We start from the raw sequence: 25,392 nt of genomic DNA on the forward strand, positions 1-25,392 counted from the left end.
CACCTTAAACAAAAAAATTCTTACAAACTTCTTTAAAAACAATTCCAACACAAATTCAGACTGGGATAAAGTCTCTCTTCAAAAGGCTTGTTAAAAGAGGAAGGCCTTCAGTAGGCGCCGGAAAGATAATGCCTGTCTTAACATTTAAAGGGAGGGAATTGCAAAGCGTTGGTGCCACATCACTAAAGGTCCACTTCCTGTGTTTTGTGGATACCATCCTGATGAGATGATGTCTGCAGGAGGCCCTCACCTGCAGAGCACAGGTATCCTGATCCTAAGCTGTATAGGATTTTATACACCAAGACCTTGGCCACGTAGCTAATGGACAGCCAGTGCAACTTTTTCAGCAGCAGGGTAACATGTTGGCGATAATCTTGCCCCAGTGAGCAGTCTCGCCGCTGCATTTTGCACCGGCTGCAGCTTCCAGACCAACCTCAAGGGCAGCCTCACATAGAGCACATTACAGTAATCCAGCCTGGAGGTTACCAGTGCATGGACAACTGTGGTCAGACTATATTTTCCAGAAATGGCCACAGCTGTCTCACTAGTTGAAGCTGGTAAAAGGCACTCCTGCCAGCCAGACTAATCATACTCTTTTTTTAAAATCCAGTTTACTATCTTAGTGGATTGTGAGAATTTTGTGGACGTAATTTATCTTGATTTTGGCAAAGCATTTGGTAAGTCCATCATGTTGTTTTGGTTGGCAAACTATTTACATGTGCGCTAGATCATAGTACCATCAGGTGGTTTCTCAGCTGGTTGGAAAATGATGCTCAAATTGGCAGATGACAGAAAAGTGGTAGGTGTAGTTAACACCTTAGAAAGTAAGAATAGAACTCACAATATCCTTGACTGAATGAAAAACTGGGCTAAAATTAACAATGAAATTCAACAGAGAAATGCAAAGTTCTACATTTATGCATAAATTAAAAATAAGTATAGGATAGGGAAATACCTGGCTTGGCAGACGTACCTGTGAAAAGGATCTCGGGCTTGTAGTCTTATCACAAGCTGAACATGAGCCAGCTGTGTGATGTAGCTGCAGATAGTCTAATGTAGTTTCCATAGTCATGAGAAAAGGTTGCACTTTATTTCTGCGATAGTCGGGCCTCATCTGGAGTACTGTGTCAAGTTCCACATACCACACTTTAACCTACATGTACACAAATTGGTTTGGGTTCAGGGAAGGGCAGTGAAAATGGTTAGTGATATGGAAAACCAGTCTTACTGAGGAAAGCTGGAGGGACTCGCCTGTTTAGTCTGGAGAACAAGAGTTGACGGGATATGAAGGCTGTCACATAAAGCATAACAAAGACTCGTCTGCTGCCCCAGAGGTGAGGACTAGATCTAACAGGTTCCAGTTACAAGAGGGCAGACGTTGAATGTTAGAGAAGGCATCTTGATAGGAAGAGCTGTTTCATTATGGAGCCGGTTAACCGAGAGGCTGGTGGACTCTCGCTCACGGGAGGTCTTGGAGCAGTCATAGGAAGCTGCCTTATGCAAAGTCAGAACATTTGTCCATCTAGCTCTTTATTGTTGACACTGACTGGCAAAGAGTCTCCATGGTCTCAGGCAGGAGACATTCCTAGCCCTACCTGGGAATGCCACTGGGACGTGCAACGCGCTCCCCAGCTCTTTGTTCTGGGGCAGAGTTTGTAGCGAGTGTGTGAGTGGTCCATCACAGAGAAACTTGCAGCCACAATATTTGGCTTTTAACCACACTCTGGTCCATTTTTGTTGGACCCAAGAGGGGTCGTCCTCTGCATTTGGACATCTGTGCTTACTTGCGTTTTTGTGGGGTGCATTGCAGGACATCTGCTGCTCAGCCCTGTGGGCTGCCCCTCTGGGTCTTAATCCAGTACTGGGGTGGGATCACTTCTGATGAAGTAGAAATGTGCTCTTTGCCTTGCCAAGCCCTGCCAAGATTTTGTACACTTTTTTTCTTTCTCAGGGATGAACTTGGAGAAGAAGAAACTGCCTTGTGCTCCCACCCACACATGCCAGGGCGCTCAGTAAGGAATAATTGCTGCTTGTCTGTCCCTTTCCCCAGGCACATTCATACCAGAAGTGACGGCTCACCAGCTGCAAGTTGCTGGGGTGGACAGCTTTAACAGCTGACTTTAAAATTACATGAACCCTGGGACTTGCCTTCTTCTCTGTCAAGTTCTTTTCTTTAAAAAATTGTCTGAACTGGGCATTAGAGCAGGGAGGCACATCAGATCGGCTGCAGCCACCTGGGCCAAAGTGCAGCGTGATTTTTCACCCGTCTTCATTTTTGCATCTGTGTCATTTTCCTAGTGAAACGCCACACAGTGCAGTTGGGGGAGGGAGCAGGCACAACACCTTCCTTCTGTGGCATTTTTTATCTGATGTCTGGTGGCAGGTCACCAATGGTGGAGCTTAATCCTCCTATAATTTTAGGGTGTGTGAAACACTTCTGCACTAGGATCAGATAGATCCCAGTTAAGTCCCAGTTTAAAAACAAAACTCTAGGAGATGTGTTGGGGGTGTGTGTTTTTTTGGCAGGTGTGTTCACAGTAAAGTTGTACAGGGTTTGGAAGTTGGTTCTTTCCAGGGGTACTTTACTGATCCATTTCTTCCCCTCCTCAAACTCTTCCTGGAGGTATGGGCTGAAAAAAAACAATCTCACTCATCAGGAGACCAATCCGTACTGTGTCTGGTTTTGAGAGACTGTTTGTGGTGTTGGGCAAGAGAGACAACTGGGATGTTAGTGCACCATCCACCCTGCTGCCCTGCAACCTCCCTAACTGAGCTAGTGGAGGTAATCTCAGATATGATGTTGGAGAACCCTTTCACGGTGGTGTTGGGGAACTTCAGGATCTACAATGAGGCTGCATCAAATGGGCCAGCTTGGGACTTCATGGCTTCCATGACAGCCACGAGTCTGTCCCGTCTTAAGAAGACCTCCCTGGACCCAGAAGTGCTAAACAATTATTGCCAAGTGGCAAATACCCCTTTTGAGGCAAGGTGCTTGAGAAGGTGGCAATGGTCCAGCTTCAAGCATGCTTGGAGGAAACTGATTACTTGGATCTGCTCCAGTCTGGCTTCAGGCCTGGCCATGGCACTGAAACTACCTTGGTCATCCTGGTTGATGGTATTTGTCAAGAGAGAGATAAGGGGAGTGCGACCCCCGCCCATTCTCCTTGATCTCTCAGCAGCTTTTGATACAGTTGAATGTGTTATTATCCTTCTGGAATGTCTCAAGGAGGTGAGGTTTGAGGGCAGTGCAATTCAGTGGTTCCACTCATACCTGCAGAGCTGCTTCCAAAAAGTAGTTATGGGAGGCTACTGTTCAGCACCACGGGAATTATCCTGTGGTCTTCTGCAGGGTTCCATCTTGTTCTCCATGCTATGTAACAACTGTATGAAGCCACTGGGAGCTGTCATCAGGGGATTTCTAGTGAGCTACCATCAATATGCAGATGACACCCAGCTCTACCTCTCTATTCCAACTGATCGGGACAGGCAGTTGAGGTCTTGAACTGGTGCTTGGAGGCGGTGATGGACTGGATGTGGGCAAATAAATTGAGGCTCAATCCTGAAAAGACAGAGGTGTTATGTGTCCAGAGTTCTCATGCCCTGGAGGTGGGAAGATGGCCTGTTCTGGATAGGGTTGCTCTCCCCTTGAAGGAGCAGATCTGCAGCTTGTGGGTACTCCTTGATCCCACACTATCATTGGAGGTTCAGGTGGCCTCAGTGGCTAGGGGTGCCTTTTTCCATCTCCGGCTGGTTTGCCATCTTCGGCCCCTTTTGGACAGAGAAGACTTGGCTACAGTGCTCCAGGCTCTGGTAACTTCCAGATTGGATTGTGGCAATGTGCTGTACGTGGGGCTGCCCTTGAAGACTACTTGGAGTTAGTTGGACATAACTCCTTTTTTAAACCAGCTGCATTGGTTGCCAGTTTGTTTCCAGGCCCAGTTCAAGGTGTTCACCTTAGTGTTTAAAATCCTGCTGTAAATGACTTAGGTCCCAAATATCTGAAGGACTGCCCCCTTCCCTACAGACTCTCTCAGGTGCTGAGATCAGCAGAGGGGACCCTTTTGGTAGTTCCGTCACCCTCGGAAGCCTGCGGGGTGGTGGCCCAGGAGAGGGCATTCTCTGCGGCAGCCCCTAAGCTGTGGAACTCCCTCCCCAGTGATGAGCACCTGGCAACTTCATTATACAACTTTCGGCAAATGCTGAAGGCGCACCTCTTTGCCCTGCCATTTGACATCTGAGATGTATATGTTAAGGACCCTGGTCCCCTGGCCGATACTCTTCAACATTTTTATCAGTGACTTAGATGACGGGGTGGAGGGAAGCCTTATGAAGTTTGCGGATGATACGAAACTGGGAGGGATAGCTAACACAATGGAAGACAGGAATAAAATCCAAAGGGACCTGGATAGACTAGAAAATTGGGCTGAAATTAATAAAATGACATTCAATAAAGACAAATGCAGGATTCTGCATTTAGGCCACAAAAACAAAATGCACGGATACAGGATGGGAAATACTCGGCAGTAGTGCGTGTGAGAAGGACCTTGGAATTGTAGTGAATCGCAAGTTGAACATGACCCAGCAGTGTGATGCTGCGGCAAAAAAGGCAAACACGGTTTTGGGCTGCATAAACAGAGCTATAGTTTCCAGGTCGAGGGAAGTAACAGTCCCACTATATTCTGCATTGGTCAGGCCTCATCTGGAATACTGCGTTCAGTTCTGGGCGCCTCATTTTAAGAAAGATATAGACAAGTTAGAGCGGGTTCAGAAGAGGGCGACGAGGATGATAGCCGGTATGGAGAACAAGTCTTATGAGGAAAGGTTGAAGGAACTTGGCATGTTCAGTCTGGTGAAGAGAAGGCTGAGGGGGGACATGATTGCACTCTTTAAGTACCTGAAGGGCTGTCACATAGAGGAGGGTACAGATTTGTTCTCTGCTGACCCAGAGGGCCTACCCTAATGGTTTTAAGTTGCAGGAGCGTAGATTCAGATTGGACGTTAGAAGGAACTTCTTGACAGTAAGGGCAGTTTGGCAATGGAACCGACTGCCTAGGGAGGTGGTAGGATCCCCTTCGCTGGATGTCTTCAAGCAGAGGCTGGACAGCTATCTGCGGGAGATGCTCTAGCTGTGGATTTCCTGCTGTGAGCAGTGGGTTGGACTCGATGGCCTACAAGGCCCCTTCCAACTCTATGATTCTATGACCCACTCTATTTTCTGTGATGTTTGGTTGTTTTTAACTGTTTCAATTATATGTTTTTAAATTGTAACCTGCTCTGGGGATCTCATGAGGTACCCTACTCTTTTAAACTGGGATCTAAACAACCACAGTGCCCTCCCAGTGAAAATCAAAAACTGAGCATTCTAGAATACAGAAGCAAAAGGCAACCCATGATGCTGATGCCGCCTCTGTTATTGGCACAAAGCCTTACCCGCACCCCAAAACCACAGGGCGACTGCAGAGCGCTTCAGTAAATTTGTGTGTTCAAAATATGTAAATCAACCACCAGCACTACAAAATTGTTGGCCGTCTCGGGCGGCCACCAAAAACCATCTGGGCAGGCCCTGCCTTGCACTACCTGAGTCTTGAATACCTGTCTATCTGCCCATCTACCTGCTTTGGCACCAGGATCAACATCAGAGGTCTTCCTCCAAGTACACTTGCCCAGCAAGGCGTGGGGTTGCCAGGAGAGGAGGCTTTTATCATCTGTGGTGCCCTTGAAAAGGTGGGCAGGGTGCCTACAGTACGGGGGGGGGGTTGTCTCTTTTTTTAGGTAGGAGGATCTTTTCCATTTTTTCCCCAGGGCTTTTGATAGTTGCTGTTTGTCTTCTGCCTGTGCTGGCTCTTTCCAATGTGGTAATGCAGAGGTGGGCAGTCTGAGGCCCAAGGGCCCAATGCTGCCCTCCAGACCTCTCTGCCAGGCCTTGGGACTCTCCCCAGGCCATACTCCTCACTGGCCCTGGTCTGTTCCTTCCTGAAGGGCTCTTGCCTGGCTGGGATCTGTGCTCGGGCTTCCGCGGATGGAGAGGGTTGTGTGCATGTAGACAGACCTCTGACTTCCGCCTGGCCAAAATGTAGCCTGCTGTGAGAGTCGCATTCTTTGCCTCCGTCTCCACCACCTCCCTTTGCCTTCGGCTCTGCCCGCCATTGGCATGTGGCCACTAGAAGGTTCCCTGTGAGGTGCTGCAGCCCTCGGGCTGAAAAGAGTCCCCTGTCCCTGTGTCAGTGCTCCTTTAAACTGTGGTGGTGTGGTATGCTGTTGATAATTAGGTTCTTAGACAAATAGGTTGTTCACCGTTTCACCAGCATGGTAACTGTCTCTCTGTTTCTTTGACGGTTCTAGCAGAGCAGATCCCCATGCTGGAGTTTTAAAATCTGCTTTGTGTTATCAAGAAGGGGAGAAGGAGCAGGGTTTTGGATAACTTCATACACAGAAAACTTCATGAGAACCACTTGAAGTGGTGCAAGCAGGGCAAGAAACACCAGGGTAGCTTGTCCAGGCCTCCAGCTGTGTGTAATTCCAAAAGCACTCTTTTGGAGTGGAAGGAGGTGATAGCATCCCAAGGTGACTTCCACGCCTTCAGGGTATGTTTATCCTTGCCTTCACCTGTCTCCAGAATGCCTGCTGTGGAAGCAGGACATCATGAACCTGTTGAATTTTTGCCCAGAGAGATCTAGTCAGGTATTAAGACTTGCACTGGAGGTGGCCTGCCCATGCAGAGAAATATTGGCAGTTTCCAAATGTTTTAACAGCCTCATGGCTAAGGGAATAATACGACGAGGTAATGATACGTCCCAATAATGTCTCATGTGTTTGTAGAGAATACAGTGTGCAGTACTGACAGCTCCACCTCAACATGGATATTATAGAGCCAAGAAAGGTGGAGATTTGGGCAACTGGGATTGTCAGGGGATTGTAGCAGCTCTTCTGTGCAAGAAGTGAAATGTGAAGTGTTGGAGTCTTTTAGCTCGCGGGGCAGAAGACTGAGGGGGGACATGATAGAGATGTGTAAAATTATGCAGGCTGGGAAGAAAGTTCTTCTGTCATCGTGATACAAGAATTTAGGATCATCCAATGAAATTGGGCTGTAGGTTCAGGACACACAAAAATAAAAAATAAATCGTCACATGATTCATTGTGTGGAATTTGCCACTATGAGGTGTTTTAATGGGCACCAGCTTATATGGCTTTAAAGAAGAATGATTATTATTTATTATGCATTATATTGGTTGTTTTTTTATTAATTAGACCAATTAATGGAGGAAGAGGTCTATCCATGATTAATAGTTCCATGATACTGAGTGGAGCCTCCATGTTTAGAGGCAGTGTGCTGCTGAGTGCCGGTTCCTGTGGAGGAGCAGTAAAAGAAAGCTGTTGTGACCTCCCTGTAAGCCGGTGGGCTTTATTGTTTTCACTGTGCATTTGTGGCCCATTTCTTTATATTTTTTTTACCAAATTTGTATGGTGGTGGTGCTGCTGGTGCAACCCACCTTACATCGGGCCGCATCCCAGAAGGGGGTCCCAATCCCCAAGTAGCTGTGGGCCAGCCTGGGGCTCTCCAAATGTTCTGGACTACAGCAGCCTTAGCCAGCATGGCTGTGTTATGTCAGGGCTGATAGGAGCCTGGCCATGCGGGCTAGGGCTGGTGAGAGTTGTAGTCCAAAACATCTGTAGGGCCCCAAGCCGGCTTAGGCCATCTATCTCTTAACAACGGGGACATCTGGGATTCCGTATCTGAGGTGGTGGGGATGTCTGGCGCTGACTGTATTTTTCCTTTCAGCCAGATGTTGCGGGGTGGGGAGAGAGATGCTTTATTCTGGGGATGAGTCTTCTTTGCTTTCCATGCTGAGGAATCCATTTCCCTTCCTTCACATCAGAAAAGAGGCTTGAAATTATAGATAATAGTGTCTCCTAGCAGACGGAACCTGCTGTTTCTCTTTTAAATGTCAAAACTGATTAGGTGCTCTTACTCCACTGCAGAGATGTAGAAAAACCATCTGACTTTTCTGTTCATCTCCCCCCCCCCCGTTTCTTAAAAAAACGATAGTTATGTGTTATAAATTGGCTCACTCCCTGTCTTCTCTCCCTCCTCCCCCGTACTTAAAGTTGCAGAGTAGGCTATCTTGTGCATGAATAAAAGAGCAGATTCAGGCCATTGCCCTAAAAAAAAAAGGGGGGGGAGCACAAATCCCCAACCCAAATTTCAATAATTAAAAAACATGTTACATTTGCAGCCTTCCAGGCAAATGTGAAAAGGGCAGTCAGGCATATCAAAAGAACAGGCGCCAAGGTGAAAAGGCCAAGCATCCCTGGGTTTGGGCAGGGTCTGTGTGTTGTGGAAGGGAGAGTGGTTCCGATGGGTCCAGCCTCGAGATGCTTCCTGCCAGTGTTGGTGTAATGGGTGTAGGGCTTACATACGTGCAGAGCCCAGACGCTTGGCATGGACTGAAGGCAGAGCCTGGCACTGATTTTATGCCTTCTGCGTTAAATTTTACCTTTGTAGTCCCTTTAGTACCATTCCCTGTATATATGTGTGTACATATATATATATATATATATTGTATGTTATATATTTTAATTGTATTTTATATATTTTAATTTAATGTTTCTGTGATTTTACTGTTTACAATTTTATTATGTACGTGTTTGGTTTTATTTTTGTAAGCCGCCCTGAGTGCCCTGTTGTAGGGGTAGAAGGGCGGGATGGAAATATTTTAGAATAAATAAATACAATAAATAAATGTGCGCACCTTGAGTGGTGGCTAGCTAGGTTCTACTCAGAGTAGGCCCATTGAAACAAATGGGCTGACTGAGTCATTATTATTATTATTATTATTATTGTTGTTGTTGTTGTTGTTGTTGTTGTTGTTGCTGTTGCTGCTATTATTATTGTTATTATTGTTATTGTTGTTGTTATTATTGTTATTGTTGTTGTTGTTATTGTTATTGTTGTTGTTGTTATTATTATTGTTATTGTTATTGTTATTATTGTTGTTATTATTATTATTATTGTTATTATTGTTATTGTTATTGTTATTATTGTTATTATTATTATTATTATTATTGTTATTATTATTATTATTATTACTCTTTATTTTTACCCCGCCCTTTTCCCAAAACTGGAACTCAGGGCGGCTTACAAATAAAAACTACACATAGGTAAAAAAACATGCAAAAAGATACAATGAAAATAGAATTAAACTATTGGCGACATTAAAACCATGAAACATACACTTAAGATATAAGACAATTTAAAACGTTAAGAATAGGGCTATAGAACAACGCAACAGACCTGATGAGGCCCTATCTTAAGTCATGTCCCTTAACCTTCTGAGCAGGACTATAGATTCAACGTGTGCAAGGAAAGTTTTTACTGCTTCATGTGTGCTTTTCTCTAACCCTGTTCAGTTTTCAAAATTAATAATAAAAAATAATAAAATTTTATTTTTGAGTCGCCTATCTGGCTGAATGAACGGCCACTCTAGGCGACGTACATAATACAGTAAAATACAATATAAAAATGCGCTCTCGTTGCCTCTTCCTGGGTTGGTGGAGAGTGCCTGACTGGGAGAGGTTTGGATGCAGGGCCCCTGCTCCCAAAGGAAGCCCCCTGCCAGATTCACTCTCCCAGACGGCTCTATCTGTGGAAGTTGATTCCTGGGGCATGCAATATGCTCTGAGTTTTACAGTTAGGCATGGCGTGAGGAGGAGGAGAGAGGAGTTTTCTCCTTCTCCCATAATGCTAGAATTCAGGGTCATCCAGGAAAATGGTTTGGCAGTAGATGTCGAACACTCTTCTTCAACCTTGGGTCCCCAGGTGTTGCTGGACTACAACTCCCATCATCCCTGGCCGTTGGCTAAGCTGGCTGGGGTTGATGGGAGTTGTAGGCCCACATCTGGGGACTCAAGGTTGAAGAACGGTGATGCAGAACATACACACTCCTTCACACAAATTGTAATTTAATTTTCAGAATTCACTGTCAGAAGGTTTCATGACGGTCTCTAGTTTAGATGGCTCATGAAGGAGAGGTTTTTCAACAGCTATTGGCCATTGTAACTGAATTTATTTTTTAAAATTTATTTCCTGGTATTTACATCCCTCCTTCTTTCTATCATGGAACCCAAGGCAGCGTACATTTGGTTCCCAGCCAGTCACCAACATAAAGTGCTGACCTAACCCAGGCCTGCTTAGCATCAGGAAGGATGGTGGTCTCGTGTGCCCTCAGACCACGGAGCCTCCATGTTCTGAGGCAGCGTACCTCTGGATTCTGGTTGCTGAGCAACAGCAGTGTGAGAGGGATATTGCCTTCAAGCCCTTCTGGTGGGCTTTGCAGAGATATCTGATTGACCACTGTAGGAAATGGGAACCCAGAGTAGATTGTCCGCTGTAAGAAGGCTCTTAGCTTCTCATGAGTCATCCCTGTGTTTGAAAACCTCACTTGACTAATTACTTCACATCTATTTACAAAGTCTAAACCAGCTTTGGATAATCTGTAGGGCTTAAATGAATGTGGCATCAGATATGTTACGGTGCTGGAAAATGGTACCTTTGTGCTAATTTGCCCCCCAAATGGGGTGAATGCTGCAAAGCGGCAAGGAGGGGAGAAGTGGTGGAGCTGAAAGTTCTCCGTCAGCATTTTTTGGCTTCATTTAATTAGTGGGAATGTGTTTATTCCACATTTCCTTTTGAGCATTTTAAAAAAAACAAAAAACAAAGTGACTTATGACATGCCTAATATTTATATCTTAACAAAATAATAAAAGCAAAAATGACAGAATAAGAGAGACGTGTCATGGCAGATAAAGCAAATATGAAGTCAAAAGGGATTGGTGTGTGTGTGTCAATCAATTAATTTATTTTGGTCCGTGACCAGAAAAGAGATTACAATAATACAAATATAAGAAGTGTAACAAGAGAAACGTTAAAAAGGCCACAGTAAAATGTAAGTTAAAATTTAAGTCAAAATCATCCGGTTAAAATGGGTTGGCTATAGTTAGTTATTCATTACAAGGGGCTCATAAATGCCTTCCTACGAGCCATGGCAGCTACACAAAAGGAGGCTACTTCCACGGTAATCCGGGGATCCAGGTCCGCCAATAAGCGCCGTAAGGAAACCGCCTCAGAGCCCCAGGAGGGATTGTGTGTGTGTGTGTGTTGGTTCTTAAGGAGCTCGGGATCCCAAAATCATGGTATGCTTTCAAGTTCTCCAGAAGTATTCTTGAGGCTAGATGTTGCATAGAGGGCAGGGGAGGATGGTGAAAAATAAAAAAAGCACAAAAATTGGACTGGTTGTTGTAGCCATGAGGTCCCTTGCAGAGGACCCTGTTCCAAGATGGAGCTTGCAGGCTGAATAATTCCCTTGCCGGTGCTATAGAGTAACACTGCTTACCTTGGATTCTGGGATAAAGGTGGGGGGGTGGAGCAGCTCATTGCAGTGGTTGCCATTTGCCTCCCCCAGTGCTCGAGAATGACACTAAGTTGGGTGTGTACATGCAAGCGGTGACCGTGGGCACAATACTGGACTAGATAGGCCAATTGTCTGATTCAGCACAGATGTGTAGGTCAAAGGCTGGCCACAAATCTGGATCTTACCATGGTTGAAAGTGGTTTCGCAGAGCTTTGTTTAAATGATAAGTCTGAATCAAGCACAGCACAGTTGAGGCAGTTTTCTCGCCTCTGTTTGGAAGGTGACAGGTAGGTCTTGCTGTTCCCCTTCTTCTGCATATGCCCTCTGGAACCAGAACGCTTGTGATATGTTAACCACGGTAAGGCAACAAACCGTGGCTAGCAGCTGGGCTCTTGCCACAGTCAAGCTGTAATTTGAACCCAGATCCCCCACCAGTCTCTTGCTAGTTTTGCAGGACCCACGTGCTGTTGGTAGAATGAGAAGCAGACCATAATGCTACTTCAAGAGTCTTGTTTCATAATCCTCATGTTATTGCTCAGTACCTGTCCTAGGATAAATAGTGCAATGGGCAAGAAACAGCTTTGGCATCTTTGATCTCCCACCCTCGTTCAGTTTTCCAGTGTTGCCAAGTCGTGTGGCTTCTGCAGAATTGCAAGACCTGGCAGTGTTCCTGCACCTTGCCAGCACTGCCAATGGAAAAAAGCCTAGAGAAGCCTCTCAGTCATTTGCTGGTTTGCTGCCAGGGCCCTCCCTGCTCTAGTTTTGGAAAAGATTTTTATCTTTGAAAATAATAAAGGAAAGTTAAAAATAAATAAAAAGTTAGCCAGTGTTGGAATTGGCCTCTTACAGCTCTTTATTTTATACTGTTTTCAAAATATAAATCTTGTTTTGCTGATCTTTGTCTAGCACAAATGACATTAAACTGGAAAATGAAAAATAAACCTCCTTTAATTGGTAGAAATTCATTTTGTACTTAGTACCCAAACAACTTGCAGAACTATTTTGGGTAGAACATACAGCTTTTTTTCCACCCTAGCTTGCTGCAGACAACACAATCAACAGCCATTGAGCTACCAAGCTTTGCTTGGCACCCAGCTTCTCGCACCCACTTGCCCATCCTGCCAAACCTTCCTTGCTGGGATCTGGAGAGCCCCTGCCCAGGCCTTCACACAAATCCTGCACACACAAATATGGTACCAACTGAAGGAGTCCTAAAGGAGATCTCCTGAGCTGATCTGGTGTGGTTCCTTAGGTAAAAGGGCCACTTGGCATTTTAGAAAATGGGAGGGCCCCACTCTGGTTCCCTTCGGTTGGAGTGCTTGGGTCATGAATTCCTCTCTGTCTCGCAGGCAGTGTGATCACAATTTCTGGCCGCATGACCTTCACGAGCAATAAATCCATGGAGATCGAGGTCTTTGTGGACGCTGACCCCTTTGTAGACGAGTCTCAGGAGCGATACCGGGCTGTCAGCGCATTCTTCACCTATGTGTCCCTAAGTAAGGAGGGGAGGCCACTCCCTGTCCCACAGCTGGTGGTAAGTGTTACAGGGTTTTTCCCCATTTTATGGGCCTGGAGACCTCAGCTGTGTGCTCGTCTCTCCCCCCCCCCCACGGCGCACATTCCTATATGACGCCAGAGGCGGAAGCGTCCTGGGAGAATCTGCAAGCACTGTTGGTGAGGAGCATTTTAAAGCAAACGCAGAACCCTGCTTAGCGTTTCCAGCTGCCTTTAGATGTACTGTTTAAACAAAGCACACACCCTCCAGGGTCATGTTTTCCCTCTCTGCTTCCAGGGTGGAAAGATCACATGAATTCAAGTTTCTTGTTTGTCCAAGATGGTGTGTCTTACACAGTTCAGCTTTTTATGCAGTGCCCCTGGGGCTTTTGTGTCTTGTCCAGAAAAATCTTCTTGTTCTTAATTCAGCGTGAAAAAAGAGAAGAAGCTGCTTAAATGAGGCTGAAGGCATTTTTTCCAGAGAGCTGGAAGTGATTTGAAAGAGAGGTCACTGCTCGTGATTTTGCCCTTGACCAAATGGTCTCAGCAGGTTTTTGTATTGTTTTTAAAAAAACCTGCCAAACCTATTTGACTAGAGAAAACAGTGGAACAAAAGAGATAAGAAATTGTGTGTCATGTGCACATGCTTGCGCGTAATGCCAGGGGAGGGATGCTTCCCTCAGAGCATATTCCTGTTGCTCTGAAATTCTGTCTCCTGCCTTTTGCCATAACTGCATGTTACCTAAGCGAACATGGCTTGCGAGACCTACTTCTGCCAAGCTCACACCAATACAGGGGCAGGAAGGGTAATTTCCGGAGAAGGTGGGGGAGGAAGGAGTATGCAGTTGCTCCCCAACAGTTGGCTCCCTTTGAGTCCTTCTCCCTCAACCGAGTTTCCTTCCCTTTTGGACCCTGGCTTGGAGGGAGGGCAACCAATTTTAAAAAGTGGCCTGGGGAGTATTTGTGGGTGAGAATCAGCTGGCAGAGGATTAAACATCCCCACCTATTCTCTGAACCATCCTCATTTCTCTTACTCATTCACTCACTCACACTCTCTCACACACACTCACTCACACACTCACTCTCTCTCTCTCTCTCACACACACACATCCTCACCCTCTTACAAGGAGAGCTTGGGGATTTGGAACCCTGTATTTTTTTGTCCCGCCCCATAAGTGTCTCCAAAGAGTCCCCTTAAAATCATAATAATAGTAGTAATTTAAAAGAAATTCCACAGCATTTCTCCCATTCACAGTCTTTTGAAATATTTAGCGTTAAGAAAGGATTGAGACAGAATTCAAAGCCAGCAGGTCTCCCGCTTCCTTCTGTGGGTGAGTGCAGTCTCCGTCTCCCCCTCTCAACTCTTCCTACCTGCTTTTCCTACCTGCTCTTGTCAGTTCTGCTTCCCCCTTCGTGTCTATTTTTAGCTGCTGTCTTCACCCAGGCCACTCTTTTGCTGAGCGAAACAGCTGAGCAGGAGCATTATTTCTCAGTTTATATCTTCTGCCTTGTCGATTCCCTACTGCACTTGTCTTTTTTTCCTCCAAGTGTTTCAAAGCGTTCAGTCAGCTCACTTTGATTTTTACCATCATTTATATAATTTCTTGAGCTTACATTTAAAAACCACACACACCCCTCTCAAAATGTCTGGTACTACTAAATGTCTTTTTTTGGGGGGGGGTTCCCTTCAATGTGCTCCTGTAGTGAGCTTTGTTTCACAATTTCTGGAGCTCATTATTGCCTTTCTGGAATGTAAAGTCAGCTCACTCTTATGCAGGGGCGGTGGGCTTAGCAAGGCTCTGCATTAATTTTTAATGTTTTTATTTGTCACTGTTGCACACCATGTTCAAAAGCAGCTTACATCTACAGGAAAAATAACAATCAGTAAAATAACATTAAACCAACAATCTCATACATAACAAGGCAACTGAAAGCATGTATCAGCCAGATGGAAAAACAATCCTTCTCGATAGAAATCCCAAGAACCTGGTGAAAAATGAAGATTTCTTTTATGGCCCTTCTGAAATGAGAGGGCCAGAGGGCCACAACCATGCAGGCCCTGCCTCTGCAGCAGATGTATGAAACATGCTGCAAGATGGTTAACCGACACAGGGCAGAACTTGATGAATGTCGGTGACCAAAGAGGGAGAGAGAGGCTCTTTTACATCTGTGGGCACCTTGATGAATTAGGTGCAGAATCAAAACCATCTGTACTACAAGTTGAGACCTGTTTGGTATTAATTAAGGGATGGGGCATGGCTCAGTAGGAGAGCCCCTGCTTTATTTTATTGATTGATTGATTATTGGATTTATATCCTGCCCTTCCTCCCAGCAGCAGCCCAGGGCAGCATGCAGAAGGTCCCAAGTTCAATTCCCAGCATCTGTGGGTAGGCCTGAGCATATCCCCTGCCTGCAACTCCTTTGGAGGAAGGGCAGGATATATTTTTAATATTTATTTTTAATTAAATAAATAAATAAATGTCTGATCACCTGAGGCACATTCCTTTCTGAGCTAAAATCAGAGTCAGGTTTCTGTCTATCTTGTCTTCATCTTTTTCTTTTTCTTTTTTTTACAACCCTGGTGTAAAAGAATTACCTGCTGTCAGAGGAGCCCAACCCTGTGTTTCTGCATGTGTCTGTGATCTTGGTGTTGAGTAGAAGGGTGCCAGCCCCGAGGAACTGTAGAGGCTGAATGGGTCTTCTCCAAGAATGGCAGCTCTGCTGCATCCTGCATCAGCCGTGATTGGATAATCCAGGACAGGGCAGACCTGCCCCTGGAGGGTATTGGTTTGGAAGGAGTTTGTAACACCAGAGCAGTGAATCGCTCAGGTATGGCAGTCAGCCTCTTCTGTGGGAGCACACAAGAAATAGGGTCCTGGACTGGAAGCCTCTTGGTTTGCTTCACCAGGTCTCTCATATTGTGAAGAGATGCCCCAGGATTTTTCACCTGTTGGAAGGAGCCCAATACAAGCTGCTAAAGCTTCCACAGAGGGAGCTTTTGAGGGCAACTTCATCTTGGATTAATTCGTGCTTCGAAAGCAAAAGCTGTTGGGTCTTTCTGCTTATTCAGACATACGTAGAAGTGTTACAAGTGCCGATTTTTTTTAGCCAGGTAAAACCTGATTAGGGTCCATTATTGCACGTTCCCTCTCCCTTTGACAGATGTGTTGACTCCCTGTCAGGGCTGTTGGCTAGTTAGGCTAGTTGGCTAGGCAGTGGGAGGTAGGCTCTGCAGGTAGGAGGGTTTTCTCTCTTTTGCCCATTTTTGTTGGATGTTCAAATTTTTAAACTGAAAGAGCGGCAGAGGCAGATGAGTCCGTTCAGAATCTTGACTGGGCATTGTCCTCCTTAGAGTGTTTGGTGCTGGGTTGGGAGGATTGACTCCGGGTGTTGTGAGGTTTGTCAGGTGGAGGAAACAGTTGACCATGTTCTGTGGACCTCTTTGTGGTATGTGGAACACAGAGAGCCCTCCTTCATAGGTTTAGTGATTTGGGGCTCACAGACTTGTCCCTGGGTGCTGTCCTTTGGGACCAGAATCCCTGGGGTGCGATGTTGGGGATTTTATGGAAGTTTGTGAAGGCTACGAGGCTTTATGAAAGGCTGTGAACGAAGAGTGGTAATCCTGTTTCCAGCAGGTGGTGGTAATACAGCCTTTCCTTGGCCTTGATTCACCATTAAACCCAAGGCGGAGGTGGGAGAGGTCACGGACATGCATGTCTTTGAGGGTAGTCTGGAGGCCTTTTAAGGAGGACTTCTTTGCTCTTTATTTTTAAAGACCCAAGTAGGCATCATTTTCTTTTCATGAGACAAGGTCGCCCACTCGCCCTTGGCGATCGTAACTGGGTCTCCAAGCACCCACTGTTGTGTTGCTATTTGTGGTGCAGTGCCCGACACCTGAGCAGAATTTTGCTGGCCAAAGAGAGGCTTCGTGGAACTTGCGCAAAAGAGCTGCTGACTTTCCACCAAGCATCTGTCGGGCAGCAGCAGCCTGTGCTATTGTCAGTTAAGGTGGCTTTCTGTAAACATTGCAGCCTGGCACTGCAGGCTTGCTGTTCACTTCACAGGGAAGCCTTCCCGCGTGTGTGTGTGGAGGGGAGAGGCATGGATTTCCCAGGCAGATATTTGCACGGGGTCAAGAGAAGCCACTGTTTGTGCTTGTGCATTTTGCAGTGCTTCCCCACCCAGTCCCCAAGAAGAGGGCACCGTACTAGTATGAGGAGATGACAAGTAGCCTGTTGCGGTTGTCTTGCGTGAGCCCATAATTTGGCGACAGAGTATGTGCTGTACATGCATAAGGCCCCAAATTACATCCCAGCAATCTCCAATAGACTGACTGGGGAAGACTTTTCCCCTGGGACTTTGGAGAGCCACTGACAGTCAGAGTCGGCAAAGCTGGGGTAGATGGACCCAATGGTCTGATTCAGTAGAAGGCGGCTTCACCTTATGTTCATGTTTTCAAGGGTTCTGATCCTGCCTGTTCTCCAAGCCAGAATTCAATTCCTGGCAAATGGGCTCCCCGTGCTAGGCTGAGTAATGCAGAGATGTTAACCTTCTTGGACTGCAATGTTCTGTTTCCCCCGAATTAATGTGTGTGTCTTTGGGGCTGGTCCGCTGTACAATTTCCAGGGGAAGGTCTACCGTCCCAGGCTCCCCACTGTGGCATCCAGGGGCCATGTCCAGGGCTGTTTTCTCAACAGTTGCCAAACCAAACTTGGCTCCTCCTGTTTGCCGCCCAGTCCTTCTGCAAAGCAGAGCTGCTTTAGATAACATGGGAAATTTACCAAGACTCTTCCCCCGCGTGCACACACACCCCCAAACACTAAAATACCCAGTTAATGAGAATCCAGGTCTTTGAATGGTCTGCTGTGCCCATGCATAGCTGGCGGGCCTGTTTGAAGGTAGGCAGTGCTGAGGGGCAAACAGAATTTGGAGTCCTAGAATGTTAGTTCTCGAGGGGATGCCTTCATGGACCATGTAGTCAAATCTTTACCCTAGGCAGGGTTCAGAAGCTACCTTGGCTAAGAGATGGAAGCCCCAATTCAAGTCTTGCCTTGCCCATGAGCTCACTAACGCAGATGTCCCCTTCCCACAGTGGCCAGCTTGATGCCTCTGGGAAGCCCCACAAGCAGAACAGGGGCCGTCTCCCCCCAGCGCTGGGTGTTCTGCGGCCTCCGAGCCGACCCGGCAGCTACTGATCAACCTCTCCTTCTTCCATGGATTTGTCTGACCCCCTTTTAATATTTTAGATGGTTTTGACATCTAAATTAGTGGCTGTCACCCCATATTGTGAATAATACTGGCCTATCTTACTAGGTAATTGTTAGGCACACTGTGAGGATATGACATGTAGCACATCGCCAGTTTCAGTATTAATAAGGGTGCCTGGTGCGTTCTCCCACATTCCATCTTAAGACTGTAACAACATGCAGATTCCATCCGCGGCTGCAACATCAGCCCACCAGCCCAGGCTGTTTGCTATCTGGCCTAGGGGCAGCCAATGTGGTGCCCTCCCAGATGTTACTGGGGCTGCAGTTGCCCATCAGCCTTAGCCAGCATGGCCGATGGTCAGAGACAACTCCTAGAAGGCATCGGATCAGGTTGCCCCGATCTAATTGGATAAAGAATTCTAGAGAAGCTTACACATTTTTTGTGTAACATTTTGGTTGGTCTAATCAAGGTATTTGTCCTAAAATAGAGTATCAGTATGAACACTAATAATTACCTCAAAGCGGAAGAGAGAGGGGGTACTTTAATACTCCTTGTGCACTAGACTAAATTTGTATTCAGGACCTGAGTGACCAGATATCCTCTCCTCTACCAACACCTCCTTAATGTTAATAAATAATAATAATATAATAAATTTAATTTCTTTGTCGCCTATCTGGCCAATGGCCACTCTAGGCGACTTACAAAATCATTAAAATACAATTGATAAAATACAGTAATACAATATAAAGCCAATACATCTGCAACGACAATATTAAAACTGGGCAGGAGGCATTACAGTTATAACAATTAACCCTCCCCGGATACCCCGAAGGCCTGTTGGAAGAGCCAGGTCTTTAAGGCTTTCCTTTGAAGTTCAGAATTTGTTTCTGCAGGTAGTATCTTGAAAATTCTTGTGTTTGAAAGGTAAGTTTCTAGCCCTCATTGGTTTTGCTTTTATGTTTTGGCAAGGTTAGACCCTTGCATGAAAAATCTCTTCCGTGGTGACTCCTTGGTCTTCCTTACAGAATACGTGTAATATGTAAATCTCCCTTGCTTGTGCATTTTGTAGTGCTCCTGAAGGGTTGGACTGAGACTTGGCTAGCCGGGCCGCCCCAAGATGCCTGAACTTGTGGCCCTGTAGCCATTTTGGCTCTGCTTTCAGGCAGCTTCTCTCCTTTAGAGTCTGCTGATGGATATAAACAGTGTGGAGCATCTGCCCTTGTGTGTCTCAAGATGGATTTGGAATGCAGTAACCTTGCTCAGTGGAGCTCTGGGTTTTACAGATACCATGTCCACCCTGAGAGATCTTTCCCAAAGTAGCACACTGGAACTACTCTGTCTTAGCATCAGGGCAGTACCACCTAAAATGCCTCTGGCCCTCTTCCACTTTTTTTGTTATCAAAGGTAACAGCCAGCCGGCCTCTCAGTCTTGGAAGTCCTTCAGGTTTGCTGAGGGTGGTGCTTGGCACCCATGTCCTCCACAGAGAAAACAACCATGTCACAATTAGGCCATCTGGCTGGGGCCAGGACTGGCTTCAGAAACCCCCAGAAGGAAGCAGAAGGCTGGGTGTCATGGTCCGTACTTTTGGCTGGGAATGCAAGGAATTGTCAGTCAGAGTCTGACAGTGTGTAGCCAGTGGCCATTTGCAGGGTAACGCATGGAAACAGACAAAATCCAAGAATAAATTAAGCATATAGAAATGCAAGTTATCAAAACTTCAACACTAAAGTTTCCCAAATCATTTATTTTAAAAATCTCCTTGGCTGTCAACACTGTTTTGGATTAAAAAAGAAAACTAGCCCTTCACTTTCTTTCGGCCAGTGCACATAAAGCACTAGCCTGTAGCTAACAAACCTCTCTATATTAGGCAGCAACCACCTAACAAATCATCTCGCTGATCTTCTAGAAAGTTCTGAAATGATTAGAGGACTTTATCCCTAGATGAGTTCTATAAAGGCCAACATGGCATTCAGCACCCAGTGTCTTTGTTCAGCATCCACAAAGACTTATTTGTTGGCCTGTTAAAAAATTTGCCGATCAGATATTCTGTGGGCATAGTGTGGGATCTAAGCTGAGTAGAGTCATCTCAACTGGGGGAATCGTTAAGCCAGAGGTTGACTGGGAGGCCTTCTGCAGCAGTAGAGCCATCAAGCAGTGCCTCCAGCCCCTTGTCCTTCCCAAGAGGCAATCCTGAAGGAGACTGCTTGGGTGGTTCCTGCCATCCTCCATCTTAAAATCCACTGTCTAGCCTGGGAGGTCAACTCTGGGCCTTCTGGGGAAGGAGAGAGGAACGACCCCGAGCCACTCACAGTGGGTAAGACTGCAGGGAGGGGAGGGCTGCTTGTTTTCTTCCTGACCCTCCAAACTCTCGTTTGCGGGTTCCTGTGGCAGCAGGACCATTTTAAGTGGGGAAGTGGCCTGAGGGGGAAGGGTTAAGCAGCCTCCCCTCCTCGCTCTGCTTCACGGCCTCCCATGACTCAGCTGGAAAGTTACACACACTTTCAATCAATGAGTAGTATGTACGTAAGATCAGCTTTTTCCAGATAAGTTGGACTCCAACTCCCATCAGCACAGCCATGCTGACTGGGGTTGATGGGAATTGCAGTCCAAAACATCTGGAGGGCACCAGGTGTTTTTTTTTTAATGTTTTTAATGCTGTTTTGTTTTAATGTATTTTAAGATCTGTTTTTATGATGTTTTAAAGTATTTTTAGCATTTTGTTTGCCGCCCTGGGCTCCTGCTGGGAGGAAGGGCGGCATACAAATTAAATAGTAAATAAATAAATTAAAAGTGGCTAACATAATGGGTGCACAGCGTGGTGGAGATTTTGAAGTGCTTGATAAACGCAATGCTAGGTGTTAGCATTCTAAAACAAAGGTGTGATCAAGTCCCCAAATATGGACACTGGATGCAAACTTGCACAGTTTACTGAACAGGTAAAGGAAATCCCAAGAGAGTCGCTAGTTGCTAACCAGGGAAAGACACACACACACACACACACACACAGTGTGAAAGGGAAGAGGAAGATCTGTTGTGGTGAAGGGCAGGCAGGTTTGGAAAGGAGGCTCAGAAGAGCCCTGCGGCTGGATCAGACCACAGGCTGGAAAGTCCAGCAGTGTTTGCTGCAGTGAACAACCAGGTGCCTCTGGGAAGTCCTTGAGCAGGATATGAAGGTTGAGGGGGGGCAGGGGAGTTGTCCAGCAATGCAAGGCACAGGCACTGCCGTTACAGCTGGAAGTTCCTTCATGTTGCTTGACGGCCGATAAATGCTAAGGACTCTGTACAGAGCCCCTTGGAGAAGGGAGCAATCTGTTAATGCCACCACGCTGCTTGAGGGAATCGTCCTGTCAGGCTGGTGCCTAATAACTACTGTGATTCAGAAACATTCCGCGGCTGTCTCCAGTTAAGCCACCAAGGAGCCCGCCAGCCACCTGTCGTGTGCCTTTGGAGAATGATAAATGTCTGGGTTCAGCCACAAGTCCTCAGTACGTAAGACACGTTTCTGCATTAGGGGTGGGACAGTCATGCGGGCTGGCAGGTGTGCCGAGGAATATCCTTGTCTGAGATGCAGAGCCTCTGCCAGAGGAACTGAAAGCAGGGGGCTTCCAAGAGCTGCCCTATGCTGCCCTGTGGCTCTTGGACCTGGTTCCTCCTCTGCATGTCTCATTACCCCCCCAGGGCCCCCAAATTCTATACAGACGCAAGATCATAGAATAGTAGAGTTAGAAGGGCCCTATAAGGCCATCATCAAGTCTAACCCCCTGCTCAGTGCAGGAATCCAGCTTAAAGCATCTCTGACAGGTGGCTGTCCATCTTGCTGCATGTTGTCTACACTGACTGGCAGCAGCAGCCTTACCTGGAGCTGCCAGAGATTGAACCTGGGATGTTCTGTGTGCAAATCAGATGCTCTGCCCCGGAGCTACAATTTCCCCCTTAGCTGCTGGAACAGCAAGGAGAGCCAAAGGCTCACAGAGAAAACTCAACCTGATGGGACAGTGCTAAGGAAAGATCTGGAAGGCATTCCTTGTAAATGCCTAGTTGAAATTTTACCTTGAACAAAATTATCCTGAAATGTTGAACCTGGGCCGTGATGGCTACATGTTGCTGGTGGCTGTGGGTAAAATGAGCACCACCTTGAGCTCCATGAAGGATTTAAATCTTGGTTAATAAGTGGCCGAAAAATTCTGCCAACCATTCATTGTCTGTCCCTCAACGTGTGTCAGGTTCCAGGGTCAGCTTAATTCAGTGACTGACAGGCTACACACAAACACACCTGTTCTCTCTCTCTCTCTGTGCGCTCAACAGGTAGAAACAGAAGATGAAAGGAGGCGCTTTGAGGAAGGGAAAGGCCGCTACCTCCAAACCAAAGCCAAGCGGCAGGCACAGACTCAGCCGCTGACTCAGCAGTGACAGCTCCAGCCAGAGCCCCTTCCAGGAGAGAGCCGCAATCAGCAGATCCCCTCAGCAATCTTCACATTGGGCATATTAATTGCAGGCCTGACTGGTGGCGCATCGAGCCCTTGGGCACCCCGACTCCCCGGAGAGCGATCCTCCTGTCTTATCTGTAACTGTAGTAGCTAGTCCAACCAGCGCAGTAAGAGCAATGCTAGGCCGCCGGGGGGGGGGGGCTGGAAAGTGGAGATGGAAACGCCGCTGGGGAATTGTGGCGCTACAGGGCCTGTGTATTTTGAAGGCTCCCCCACATATTGGGGGTTGTGGTGCGTTACCAGCTTTGTAAAAAGAATTGTCTTGAAACTCTTGGTCAGCCTCCCCCAGCCTGGTGCCCTCCAGATGTTTTGGCCTATAAGTCCCATCAGCCCCAGCTGGCATGGTGGCAGTCGTAGTGCAAAATGTCTGGAGGGCACCGGGTTGGGGGAGGCTACTCTGGGTGCATACAGATCAATTGTACACTTGGATGAGCAACAGCAGGGATGCGGTAATACTTTTGGAGGCTCCTCTCCCTCCCCTGCCCAGCACTAGCATTCTCTGAAAATGATGGCCAGACAACTAGTTCAGGTTATCCGGGGCCTTGCGTCTATATCATGCTGCTGTTTCACGTCTGTTCCTTCCTGCCAGCGAACACCAAAAGCTTCTCTGTGACAGTCACAAGCCTAAAAATACTGTTCAGTATTGTTATCAGGTAGTCTTTCATGGTTCTGTTCCATTGAATATCTGTATATGTAGGCCTATAATTTATTTAATGAATATTGTGAATAAAGACTGTCTGCCTTTATTTCAGTGAGACCAGAGCAGGTGCTGGGTTTTATTTTCTTAAATTTATTTGGGCAGGTGAAGAGTTCTTGTCCATCAAAGTCCCTCTGCTGGCTGAGTGCTGAAAGATGCCTTTTCTCTCTGCAGGGGAGTTCACCCACCTCCTTTTAAGCTGGGATTTGCTCCTGAGCTGCTTGGGAAGGCAAACCCATGTATCCTGCAGGGAGCCCCTGTGTAAACAATAGTCTGCCACCTTCTCCGCAAGGATTAGCCAGATCAACCACCATGCCAAATAGCAGGCAGCTGCAGCAGAGCTGTGGTGGATGTTAACACCTCCCTGATTAGGCTGCCTTGACCAATGTAGCAGAATTCACACAGGCAACTAATTTGAGGCAATAGGTACCTTCACTGAAACCACTACATAAAAAGACAAGACGCAGCAACCACTTCTGAGGTTAACGTTTTCTTGTATTATTTTATACATCTGGGAACAAATGCTGGAATATTGAGATCCCAAACAAGCCTATGCTTGAGGTAGGATTTGAATTCAAGTCCCTCAGTTCCAAAGTCAACCCTTTGTAATCCCCTGCACCACAGTGGTTATTGCCTTTCTCAGGAGGTTCCTGGAGGGGGTTTGAAACCTTTGGGATCATAGTCTCTACTAGAGGCCGACTGCCTATGAAGGAAGTTCTGCAGGAGGCAGAATGGGCTCTCGATCCTCAAATGTTCCAGCTCCTGGTCAGCAAGTTCAGTTGCCTGACCATACATTTATTTGCTACTCGAAGAAACCCTCAATTGGACAAGTCCAGGGCAAGGTTCCCTTGGATGGCAGTAATGGGAACAAATGCACTATGCTTGTGCGAGATCACGGGCGAGGAGGCCAAAGCAGTTCTAATAGCTCAACACTGGCCGAAGTTTTATGGAATTGGTTGGCATGGCTGCTCAACTACCTTGGCACCTTCCCTGCTGATAAGAGCAGACCTTGCATCCAGAAAGAATCCAACTGATGGCTTGGGAGGCTGGTTTGCCCTGCTGGGGTAGTCAGGAGAGGTCCTGAAGCGCCTGCTGTCACCCAGGAAAGGTTTGGCCAATAGGGTATAGTCTACCACATGGAAGGCTTCCTTGACATGATGCCGGAGGGAAAGAAAACTGCCACTTCCTAAAAGTGTTAAGAAGGTTCTGGGGTTCCTTCACACTGGGCTGAATAAACCCTAGAATCAGGAGACACACTGTGGCACAGAGTAGTGTGTTGGAGGTGCAAAGGGAAAATAATTCTCCCCACCCCATGAAGTTCTCTACGTGGAACCTTAATTGGGTGCTTTCTGGTCTCATGGGTGCACCCTTTGAACCAGTGGCGATGTGCTGCCTTCAGCTTCTCAGGCTTAAAAGAAAGTTTTGCTGGTGGTGATCACTCGGGCACATTGAGTCTCTTGAGTGGGGTGCCGCCTCAGCCAATCTGCAGCTGTGATAAGGTGGCTCTTTGCTCTGACCCTTCCTTTGTGCCCAAGGTTAACTCCATAGATCTGTCATTTTGTGCCAAGGAACACAGCTGCCACAAACTGGATGGGTGTAGAGCCTTGCATTTTTACTTCAATAAATCTGTTGGATTATCTCTCTCGCAGTGGAGTGCAGAAATAACTAGTCTGTCAAGCCTGGTAGTTGAACAAATAAGACTTAAGGTTTATTACTGCAAAGAAATTACATGCTGTTGCGGCCATTGTGGAGCCATGAGGCTTGCACTCACAGGCACTATATCTCGCTGACTAGACAGGAGAAGGGAGGAAGTAAAGCTGAAAGCAAACGAACAAGTAGTTCAAGAAGGGAATCTTCAAGGGAAGGTTCTGTCTATGCCCCCCCCCGGTTCCTGATGCTTGTTATGTGTGTAGGTGTTTTACTCCCAACGCAGCTGAGCTCAGGAGTGCTCGGGCCTGTTTAGTATATTTCCAGTCCAGTAGGGCTGAGGGTAAGGTTTCCACAGCTACTCCATTGAGATGACTTGAGAGTATCTGCCTGGCTTAGCAAGCACTGGGCAAACGACTGCCAGGTGCCATTATGGCCCATTCCGTGTCC

The 25,392-nt window shown here is 46.7% G+C and overlaps 1 protein-coding gene across 3 annotated transcripts in view; it reads left to right on the top strand.

The window, feature by feature from the left end:
* ACOT7 (acyl-CoA thioesterase 7) overlaps positions 1 to 23,353 on the top strand; it is a 107,193-nt gene extending 83,840 nt beyond the window's left edge. For all 3 annotated transcript variants that reach the window (XM_061601847.1, XM_061601848.1, XM_061601846.1), the window contains 2 exons: positions 12,758 to 12,942; positions 22,417 to 23,353. In XM_061601847.1, the coding sequence (XP_061457831.1) occupies positions 12,758 to 12,942; positions 22,417 to 22,521 (290 nt within the window). In that variant the 3' untranslated portion in view covers positions 22,522 to 23,353. The remainder of the gene's footprint in view (positions 1 to 12,757; positions 12,943 to 22,416) is intronic.
* Positions 23,354 to 25,392: the final 2,039 nt, after the last annotated feature.

The sequence above is a fragment of the Rhineura floridana genome, chromosome 18 (genome assembly GCF_030035675.1).
Source record: "Rhineura floridana isolate rRhiFlo1 chromosome 18, rRhiFlo1.hap2, whole genome shotgun sequence".
Classification (NCBI taxonomy): Eukaryota; Metazoa; Chordata; class Lepidosauria; order Squamata; family Rhineuridae; genus Rhineura; species Rhineura floridana.